Raw genomic sequence first — 12,228 nt, 5'->3', positions numbered from 1 at the left:
ATGCAAACGTGACTTGCTTGTCCATTCGAAACACTTTTTGTCACTTGGCGACTATTTTTATCAACTTAACATCTCAAAGAGTACGCGTATCTAACAGTGGCGGCGCCAGTTAGGGTACGGGGGGTTGGAAATGGTTTGCTCCCCCAATTGTCCCCACAACTTTTTTTGTTAACAAATTTGAAAATATGATTTTTGTACGTTGTTCCCAAAATATGTGAAAGAATGCAGCAATTCAATTTTTCTTAATTTTCTTGGAGCACTCTCTTTATGAGAGGTTTGCAACTATGACGCCTCCAGAGAATTGCTGCATTTTGAATTTAGCTCCAATAGGTGACCCCCCCCCCCCCTACCCCCATTGAGTCAGTCTGTCCCCTATTTGTACCCCCAGTTTCGGGAGGCGGGTGCCGCCACTGTTATCTAATAATGTTTACCTTGTCTTCAATTAAAACCTAAGATATTTGCAATATAAATAAATCAAGTCTAGCTGTACATTGAAAGTTCATCATATAAAATAATAGTGGAAGAAAAGATAAGCATGTATTGATTTATTGATTGCAGAAGAAAACATCCCAATCTTATCATCTCACATTGTGATAAAATCTTTTTTTTACAAATCAATTCAAGTCGGTTAAAGGGACTGGTTCGCCATTTGGGGGGAGGAGGGGGGGGGGGGGTGATTTGAGTCTTAAATATATGTAAATAGTCTTCAGAATTGTATAATGCATAATTCCTTGAAAATCATCTTGAACTAGGATTTACTCACTATTTCTTTAGATGTCTTTTCTATAGCAGAGTCTCCAAAGAAGACGATACGATTTTTCAACTTTCCAATGCATAGAAATTATAGACACCATGGATTAGAAGGCTCACGGTGACACTTTTACTGAGCTAAGACGTGGGTTTTCAACCACAGGGACATGTCCCATGCTGGGGACTTTTGCACTTTTCTGTGGGGACATTTGATGTGTCACAGTCAGTCACATGCTGTGAAAAATAAAAACTTTCCAACTACAATATATACAACATCTCATATGATGACTACACTTTACACAGCCTTAATTAACATTGTCTAGGAGTACTCAGAGAATTATTACTATTAAACTATGTGAGAACGTGCCTGGTATCCAATCATTGATACACTTTAGATATTTGGCGACACATACAAAAACAGGTTGAAAACCACTGAGCTTAGACATTCCCGTTTTTGAGACTAGGGTATGATTCTATTCTATTCTATTCTATTCTATTCTATTCTATTCTATTCTATTCTATTCTATTCTATCCTATTTCTATCCTATTTCTAATTCTTATTTAAATTCTTATTCTATTCTATTCTATCCTATCCTATCCTATCCTATCCTATCCTATCCTATCCTATCCTATCCTATCCTATCCTATCCTATCCTATCCAAATCCTATCCTATCCTATCCTATCCTATCCTATTCTATTCTATTCTATTCTATTCTATTCTATTCTTTACAATGTCGAACTGCGAAGCTGTAACGAATACAGATAATCATAGCGGCGGAGTGGTCAAATTTAAACAGTCTTTCTGTCTAGGGATCTGATTGGCTGTTTTCGCTAGCGTACAATCCAATCAAATCGCTGCATTTACAAACTTTGGTGATACAAGAAAGGTGGCTATTGCAGTCAAGGTATTAGATGCAATTTGTTATAGATTTACAGTATGTTCAATTCTATGCTATTCTATTCTGTTGCTGCTATTCCTTCTACCTTACTCTTAAATTCAACCACAATGTGATCTTGTGACTTATTTCTGATATAGTAATTGTCCACATCTGGTCACTGTACTACATGGATATCAATATATCTCTCGAGTAATGTATGATAAATTAAACGACTAATACTATCCGATAGCTCCAGATCGAGTTTAAAATAAACCACACAATTAAATATTTATAACCTCGACAGAAGTAACAAGTGAAGTGAACGTCTTGTGGTCGTGAATAATGCAGGTCTTGAATGTAAATATATTAGATAGACATTTGTCAAATAGACTTTACGTAGTCTGCTTTGAAGAGATTTTGAGAGTCTGAATGTGTATCACAGATGAACCTGAAATTCCAGATAAACATTATTGTATGGAGGCTCTGTAAGAGATGCTGACTTGATCATTTTAAATACCAAAATATTATTAGATATGTGAACTCCCTGAAAGAGATGTTAAAGGTATACTACGTCTTAGAATAAACATGAAATTTAAAAAATTTAAACTTGGCCAATAATAGCACATATTCATCAGTAGATATACCTGGTGTCATAAATAACATATCATGATCCTTACATAATCCGATAAATCCACAAAACTTCATACAAATTCAATTAACTAATGAAAAACGCTTAATGTTATGATTAAGCGTTTTTCAATAATTACTTAGTTTTATGAATTTTCCAATTTTCCAGATTTTACAGGGATTCTGTTGTAACTTTATGACACCAGGTAAGTTCACTGATGAATACATACTCATATTGACCATTCTTGAGAATCAAATTTTATGTTCATTCTAAGACGTAGTATCACTTTAAGTTGACAATTCTAAAATACCAAACGAAAAAATATGATTTCTATGTGAACTCCCTAAAATACATGCTTAATTGACAATCCTAAATTAAAAAAAAAAAATATGGGCTATGAACGTTCTGAGATGCTGAGTGGGAAAGTCAAAACAGCGAAATGAACAGTTTTTGCTGTGTGAACTCTCTGAAAGAGATGCTGAGTTTACAAACCTAATATTCTAAATAAACATTATTAGCTTCGTAGACTCACATAAATTGATGCTGAGTTGACAATCTAAAATACCAACTTTTGTGTACTCTTGATCTCTGGCAACCCGAGATAAAAAAAATATGTTTGTTAACAGCGATAGTTACTTTATTCATCTGGAATTTAAACCACCATCTTATTTTGATTCTTGATAAAGCGCTCAATTCTGATACATGTATAATAAAAGTATTATTTTATCAGCTAGACAGATTCCTGAGAGTAATTTCCAGGAACAATTCTTGTGGTTTACGAATGGTCTGATTTTATACGCGATATATCCAGTATTTGATTTGATGTTAAAAAATATTGAATATATTTATTTTGTCTGTCACTGCCAGCCTGCAACTCTAACACCATTGTGTTTAAATAGACCAAAATCGATAGAAAATCTCGGGTGTATTGAAAGTTTATAATGAAGCCAATTACCCTAACCTTTGTAAAAATCTGACTTGCCTGGAAGTTGTAAAAGTAGGCAGACAGTACCAGCCGGAGGGATTTGAAGACTAATGAAGGACTTGTTTACAAATTTAAACAGTCGCCAATCGCCATATTATACTATTTCGAACATCACAGGAAAAAAACAGACGCAGAGCAAATCACATTCACGATAAATACCGACTGTAACTGACAAAATGCAGATAATACAACATGTATAATCATTTATAAACCGACATACACTCATAGTTCATATGTACCCGTCAAAATGGACATACTCCCCGAGTAGGTAATGTTCGTAGTTCCATAAATAGTTAGTAGTACAGCTGTAGTTGGACCACACTCTATAATGACACCTCGAGTTAGGTGATGTCTCATGTTTCCCTAAACAGAAATAATACATACTCTCTAGAATATAACCGAGTTAGGTGATGTCTGGTGTTTCTATAAACATACAATAATACAACAGTGGACCACTCTCTAGAATATATGCCAGAGTTAGGTGATGTCTGGTGTTTCTATAAACATACAATGATACAACAGTGGACCACTCTCTAGAATATATCCCGGAGTTAGGTGATGTCTGGTGTTTCTATAAACATACAATAGTACAACAGTGGACCACTCTCTAGAATATAACCCAGACTTAGGTGATGTCTGGTGTTTCTATAAACAGACAATAGTACAACAGTGGACCACCCTCTAGAATATAACCCAGAGTTAGGTTTTATCTGGTGTTTCTATAAACATACAATAGAACAACAGTGGACCACCCTCTAGAATATAACCCAGAGTTAGGTTTTATCTGGTGTTTCTATAAACAGACAATAGTACAACAGTGGACCACCCTCTAGAATATAACCCAGAGTTAGGTTTTATCTGGTGTTTCTATAAACAGACAATAATACAACAGTGGACCACCCTCTAGAATATAACCCAGAGTTAGGTTTTATCTGGTGTTTCTATAAACAGACAATAATACAACAGTGGACCACCCTCTAGAATATAACCCAGAGTTAGGTGATGTCTGATGTTTCTATAAACAGACAATTGTACAATAGTGGATATGACCTAGAGTTAGGTGATGCCTGGTGTTTTATAAACAGACAATAGTACAACAATGGACCACTCTCTAGAATATAACCCAGAGTTAGGTGATGCCCGATGTTTCTATAAACAGACAATAATACAACAATGGACTACCCTCTAGAATATAACCCAGAGTTAGGTGATATCTGATGTTTCTATAAACATACCATAGTACAACAGTGAACCACGATCTAGAATATAACCCGGAGTTAGGTGATGTCTGGTGTTTCTATAAACAGACAATAGTACAACAGTGGATCACCCTCTAGAATATAACCCAGAGTTAGGTGATGTCTGTTGTTTCTATAAACAGACAATAGTACAACAGTGCACCACCCTCTAGAATATAACCCAGAGTTAGGTGATGTCTGGTGTTTCTATAAACAGACAATAGTACAACAATGGACCACTCTCTAGAATCTAACCCCGAGTTAGGTGATGTCTGGTGTTTCCATAAACAGACAATAGTACAACAATGGACCACTCTCTAGAATATAACCCAGAGTTAGGTGATGTCTGGTGTTTCCATAAACAGACAATAGTACAACAATGGACCACTCTCTAGAATATAACCCCGAGTTAGGTGATGTCTGGTGTTTCCATAAACAGACAATAGTACAACAATGGACCACTCTCTAGAATATAACCTAAAGTTTTGTGATGTCTAGTATTTCTATAAACAGATAATAGTACAACAGTGATGTCAGGCGTTAGTAGAATACCTTCTAAAATATATCCCTGTACAGAATATAAGCCAGAATTATTGTCTGTGTGTATTTCTATAAGTTGATATCAGTCTCTGGGGCAAAACTCTTAAATCCAAGAATTTCAATAATTAAAAGATGTAAATGCAATTTTACGGAAGTAGAATTCATGACCACGTCGTTATAGACTTTCTCTTTATTATCGCCAATCTACAATAAGTGAAACGAGGTTTATAGTATTCCCTAGACATCATTGGCATCGACTAGAAACCGTCGTGCGGTCAACATGACACCTTTCAATTCTAACCATTATTGAACAAATTTCATACTCCATAATTCAGCTCGGCGATATGAACGAACTGTAATTTAACCACGTAGTTTTATGGTCAATGAAACTCAAATTTCATTTTCTCTGCTTATTCATATGGCTGATTTCATTTTCTGCTTGTATCTGATATTGAATGGCACTTCGACATTCTGAATTGATGAGTTTCTTAGGACTAGGTTGGAGCTCCAGTTATATAAAGTACTGTGGCGGATGTCGTTTGAGAACATACCCATGCCCATATAACCTGATACCATTCAGGGATTGAGTTTTTCAACTAGGTAGCCAGATCAGTAACTCAACTACCATAGATACTAGTTGAACGTGTACAGGCCCCTATCCCTATAAGGGCCTCCACCTCCAGGAAAAAATTCGGGAGAGCATTATGGTAAGAAACGTTTCCTAGGGAGGGACAGGTTCCTTCAGCAAAGGGCGATATTCTTCACGTAGAATATGGATTATATACTACCAGTGCTTAAGAATTATGGAGAGGGCGAGTTTGGGAGGGTGAGCTCACCCACTTAAGTTCACGGGCATCCATTCATCTAGTTGAGCCTCTGAGCCACATTAACTCGTGGCCATATAACTAATAAATTTTATTTGGTATATTAATTTCCTGAGTTTTACCAGATCGGTCCTCCGAGATTATTTTACATGGAATCTCTTCCCAATTTCAATTTCATGTTAGATGAAATAAAGTGAGATATTTAATATTTGATTTGAATTATTAATGGGAATGATAAAAACTTAAAACCTTTCTGAGTGTGAATGCTATAAAACTAATCTCCATTTAAAGGAAATGTCCCATGCAGATCTTGCAATCAAATTAAAACATAAGGAGCATAGAAATGAAATGAAATAAATGGAGTTTTACATCCTACTTTTCTGCACCATGTGGGCTAATGAAGACGGGATAAATAGAATAGAGAAATAAGACAAAGTCAATTAAAAGTTAGGTAATCTGGTAAAATGAAAAATCAACGACAGTGAAGTAACCTAGCAGGTTAATTTGAAGAAATCTAATGAAACTACGTATTATTCTTACATGGAAATAACACACACGAATGTAGTTCACAGCCATTTTCAATCACTACCTCGACTCGATAATTCGAATTTTAATAACGCTTTAATATTTTAAAAACCTTCAAATCATATTTAAAGCCATTTCTAAACCTTGAAATGTGATATGATGTATTAGTTGAAATGGTATAACTTTCGATTTAATTAGTCGAGGTAGTGATTCAAAATGGCTGTGAACTACAAACGTCGTTATACAAAGGACAATTGAGGGGTCGGTGGTTGTGGCAACAGTATAACATCACAGCGTTGTAACTTCTAACCGACTGTGCAATCGAATCTCACATTATGGTTTCAAAACGTATTCTGGAGAAAGTTTTTGATGCCCTCGAACCAATGATAAAGGTTTGATTAACTAACTAAAGAACAAATGTTGCGTCGAATGATAGCGGATAGTTCTATTTTGCAAACACTATGATATATAGATATACTACTTCTGAATTTTGATATCCATATATCTTAGTGTTTTACTCTAACCTTTCTACTTATATATCTTACAATCATTAGTGTCATTTTTCTCATTTCTTATTTTCAGTTTTTATGAATGAGAGGTGTCCTTATGGTACAATCAAGATGGCGGACCTTGGAATATATTCAGGCCGTCTGCAACTGACCAATGAGCCGCTGTATTCAGTTATTATGGATTGTAGATTAGTTATAGTGGCGCCCTCTGGTTGGAAGTTATCTATACAGTTTGAGGAGATGGACCTAGAGGGCAGTAGCACGTATTGTCATGGTGATTTTATACAGTTATTAGACGGCACCTCACATCACGCTCTTTCAATTCATGGTACGATAACTTTTACATTTTCAATAATTTTACCCTGTCTTAGTTTCAAGATAAGTTACAACGAATTTTGTATTTAAGGTGTTTTGAAAATACCAATCATTGCTAAACAATGGAAGGTGAACAAAATACCTTTCTTTTACAAGGGATCGGCAAAGCTTTCTGATACAGGGAAACAGAGCATTTGATTGGTTCAATATTTTAATAACCTTGAACTCATAGTGTGCACTACTTCATGGAGTGCACATATGGTTACCCACAGGAAACGTAACAAAAACAGGTGATACATGATATGTAATATTTATTCTTCATGTCTATTGTAGGTATGCCTTCAAACGATCGCCTATGTGGTAAAGTAAAACCTAAAAAGGATCTGACGTCACGGAGTAATGTGGTAACTGTCCGATTCTACAGCCATATGTCTGTGCAAGATACGGGCTTTACCTTTCTCTTCTCGGCATTCCATACAGGTAAAGTCAAGCTTCAATTTCCTGACACGCTTACCCAATATCCCCGTCACATCGGACTGCGACTATTTGAGATCTTACGACTACTGGCAATTACTAGGTCGTGGTAATCTGGAGGAAAAGTAGAGAACAAGACGAGAAAACATATACAAACTTAAAAGCAGTCGACCTCATACTGCGATTTATAAATACGACCATTGTGTTCCAATGTCCAAAATAAACGCCATGGCCCGGCGAATAGTGGCGACAATGGCGACAATTGTACGATGTCTGACTTGTCCTTAACACTTTTGGCGACATTAATACGATCTTCTGTCGCCTTTCCGATGTGGCGGGTCTATTGGGGGCTTTAAAGACAAATAATCGTTGCACATTCGGAGTATCCTCAGTCCATTTATGGCAATGACGTATTGTGGGTAGCGAAACCTTTCAAGAGTCATTTCTCTACTCAGAATTGTCGACCTTGTTTTATTCGCGACGGCTTGAAATCTTTTACTGAAAATCTAACAGGTTTGGTTAAGAAGCTTCGTTGTTATTCTTGCAATATACGAATGTTTCTGTCTGTAAGTGTTAAATAAAAGGAACTAGTAGCTAAAGAGACCTGTCTGACTTTCTTTTCATTTCCGGTTTGTTATAATGGCGCCGAGATTAGGGAAGTTGACAACCAGATGCGTCCACATTATTTTCGAGATGTGAACAAGTTTAGACAAGTCAGGCGATGTTGTCTGTTTCTTGAAAGCTTTTACTCTATCGATCTGATTGAAACTTGATTTAAATCAAATAAAATGGTGTTTTATGTCCTACTTTTATGCTCTATGTTGATTAATGAAGACGGAAACATAACGCAGTGTGCAATGAAGTGAACTACCCGAATTACCTGATCGATTGCGATTGATCTTAAACGTGGACAGCCTGTGACACACAGGAACTCGATTATTTGTCTTATTCGGTCGACGAGACCCTATATCATATAAAAAAAACAGGATATAATAGTCTAATTGTTCTCTATATGTTATCGTCTGTGATATGGACTGCCTGCATCGTCCTGATTTATTTCCAATTTCCGAGCAGTCTAGTAAGAAATAGTTAAAATACTTAATTATAGGTCTGAAGATGTTAGTTTACTCCCCACCTTTCTGAACATAGACTGCCTGTAGACTGTCTCTATATACAGAATGTCTTTGTTGTCAACATGTACTGTCAAAAGAAAGAACAATCCAGCCTAAAAAAACTGTTGGGTTGTGCAGAATCTCAGATGTAGGAATTCGCAAAGTATAATGCATATGATTGCTCCTAACGGTAATTGCAAGCGGCTTCCAGGTCACCGTAAACATTTTGGCGTGGACAGCACGTAACGCATTAAGACTTGCATTGGCTAACCTATCAAAGCATCTGAACCGGTATGGCGGGATCGGTATCTCCCTTCACATTTAAATGAGATTCACTAAGTTTCAGACTTCAGCTGCGTTTTTCACTTCATGGCTTTCTTCAAAAAGGTCCGTGGATACAGAGGGATTTTGGGTTAAAAAAAAAAACGTCCAGTTATAATCGTACTATATAATCATAGGATGTGATGATTGACCTGTCGTGCGAAATTGAAGTATGCCTTCGAAGACCCCTTTCTACTAACAAGGTTCAGTTTCTGTTTTGATATTTATTTATATTCTTAAATCGCTTTTCAATTGATGTATTGAGCGCTATTTTAGCAGTAAAATACTTGTTGTTGTATAATAATTATATTTTGTTTTCTCTATGACAGGTACTTGTGAACGAGGTGATTTTAAATGTGAAAATGGCCGCTGTATCAGCTCCATGTTAAATTGTGATGAAGACAATAATTGCGGGGACGAGTCTGATATCTGTGGACTGACCCCAGCAGGCACGGCCGGGCTGGTTTTATTATGTATAGCTATCTTTCTATTCCTCATATTCTCCGGACTGTGGTGTACTTATACTGAGCCGGGGAAAGAAGACCCCAAAAAACAGCCTCTAACTAAACCAAATAAAGTGAGTATTTATCAACTAGATGGTTAAAGTGATACCTCAAGAATAGTAAATATGAGTATATATTCATCAGTTAACGTACCTGGTGTCATAAAGTTACTACAGAATCCCTGTAAAATCTAGAAAATTGGAAAATTCATAAAATTATGTAACTATTAAGCGTTTTTCAATACTTAATTGCATTTATATTAAGTTTTTTGGATTAGGAATCATTTAAAGGGACATTCTGCTTTTTGTAGGTTGAAATTTTCTTTTGCTCAAAATTTGTGAAAACTATACGCCAAAATCTTTAGAAATGTAAGAGATGGGTTTCCTTATTTACAGTGCCAAATTAAGCTATTATAATTAACTATTTAATTAATTTCTAATTAATTACATTGTGTTCTCAATCGTATCACTATTTTCTTATATTGCATATAATTAAGAGTTTTAACCAATTATAAATGTCCATGTATGTACAGTCTGGATAAACAAAAGAAGATTTTTTTACCTTTCTTGATTGGTCACTCATTGGAATTCTGCTGGTAATTCTCTTCTAATTTGGCTAATTATGAATTAATTATGGACATGAGAGACAATTTTCCAAGTCATGAGAACACGTCTAATTTCCATTCATATAAGTATTAGCATTTTCATTTTCATAAATGAAAATAAGGGAACCAATCCTTAACTTATCTGAAAGTTTGAACTCAAAATGGTCACCCTGCTAAAACACTCTGTGACTGAGTTTGTCAACATGGAAAACCTTTTGTCAAGTTTGTCAAATATCAAACCGGCATTCCTTTTAGAGAGTCAACATGCCTATTTTTTTTTTCATTTCCATTTAAACGTTTGACCAAAGAAAAGGAACTCACTTGCCTTGAAATCGGCAGAGAGAAATTCTACAAAAATGTACTCATAATTGTCGACTTGATTCTATTTGACAAACGTCTTTCACCTCTTTAAATGAATTTCACCATTTTGATAGAAATGTTTCAATCAATAGACGTTGCTATCAGCCACAATAAGATGTTTGACACCTCCAGTTGAGATGAACTCTTATTTTATAAACGTTCTGTCATGGCGAGAAGATCGTTCTCACTTCACCAGCGAGTCAGAACTTGAGACTAACTGGGGCAATGATTATTAGAAACGGTGGCGATTAGGGACGAGTTGCTGTTTGCTGATGGCAGGTCAAAATATATAGGTTTGACAGTAAGAACGAAGATACACGTTCGAGCTTTGATAAAACTGTATTTAAAACAATTGTCTCTACGCCATTCCATTTTAAAAAGTGAATTTACAGAAGCTATCTCCGATTAATAAACATTTTCCTATATTTTCCTAAATATTAGTTGTGAATTATTTATTTTTGTGGACACGCTCTCCTTATAAAATATCATTATACATGTACATCTAAAACATGTATCTCGGCGGAAAATAACGAGGTGCATTAAGTAATTTCGATCAAAATTTGTCTTCACTTCTGACAATATTCAAAATAAAGTCTATACCTTGTTGAACCAAAGAAAATTATTTATAAAACAATCCAATCTTGATTCAGAACCCTGTTTAGCTCTATAACATTAATTTTGAACGCTGTTTGATTCCTGCTTAGCCCAACAAAATTATTCTTAACCCTGTAAGCCTCGTATTAACCCTGTTTAACCGATGAAATCGATTCTGAACTCTTTTTAGTCCAATGAAATTTTTCTTAACCTTTTTGTGTTCTCATCTTGTGTTCTTTTTTCAGAGATCCTCACTCGGGACTAACACAAGTGTTCTTACAACAGAAAGCCGACTAACACACAGTCCGTATTTAAAACGGACACCGGATACAAGTGTTACTCGGAGTACTCCATCTCCTAACGAAAACCTTCGAGCTCCATTAGTAAAACATGATATCAACGGTTTGTGATGATCTTTCAGACTAGCATGTGATTTTTACAACGATGTGGTTCGTTATTACGAATTCAACGAATTTGGTAATACGTTTTGTGGGATTACTGATTTTGTGTGGTGAACGGAGAATGGCAACAATTCAATATTGCAATATTATGAAAGCATATCAGTACAGTATTTGAAAACAATGTTATGGAAATTATGCGATGTAATGAAGGATGTGGAAAAAGCAGAGCTGAACTGTAGTGGATTAGTGTGATTTGTCCGGCCAACAGTACATGTAGTTGTAGAGTAACGAACGGACATGTAAGGTATGGAAACAGCAGATGATACTTGTTTTTTTTTTCTGGATTATTGCGTTTCTTGTACGATAATAGCAACCACACATACAGGCTCAGTATTATCATCAGAAAGATATTGGTTGACATAAATGCACCGATATAAATATTATTATTACGGCCTCTACGTATGCCAGATATTCCCAACCACTACGATGGCCAATGTTTTTTTACTTGATCCTGACAGTGGTTAAGGCACAGCTTTGTTATTTTTGGTTTATTACAAAAGCATGGGCGCAGGCCGTAGAATCATAAGTGAAATGTGTTCAAGAAGGAAGGATCGTTTAGATCAAAGGGTGTGTTATGACGGGACGTTCTCACATCGACAAACGTAT

The 12,228-nt window shown here is 35.7% G+C and overlaps 1 protein-coding gene across 1 annotated transcript; it reads left to right on the top strand.

Annotated features, from left to right (window-relative positions):
- Window positions 1–6,989: 6,989 nt before the first annotated feature.
- LOTGIDRAFT_164175 (hypothetical protein) lies at window positions 6,990–11,571 on the top strand (the record flags this gene model as incomplete). Its single annotated transcript, XM_009060681.1, has 4 exons — window positions 6,990–7,206; window positions 7,527–7,673; window positions 9,430–9,677; window positions 11,407–11,571. 4 exons carry the CDS (start codon window positions 6,990–6,992, stop codon window positions 11,569–11,571), a joined length of 777 nt encoding a protein of 258 aa, XP_009058929.1.
- Window positions 11,572–12,228: the final 657 nt, after the last annotated feature.

The sequence above is a fragment of the Lottia gigantea genome (genome assembly GCF_000327385.1).
Source record: "Lottia gigantea unplaced genomic scaffold LOTGIsca_44, whole genome shotgun sequence".
In the NCBI taxonomy this organism is placed as follows: domain Eukaryota; kingdom Metazoa; phylum Mollusca; class Gastropoda; family Lottiidae; genus Lottia; species Lottia gigantea.
Note: the sequence above shows the minus strand (reverse complement) of the source record. Positions and strands in the feature narration are given on the sequence as shown.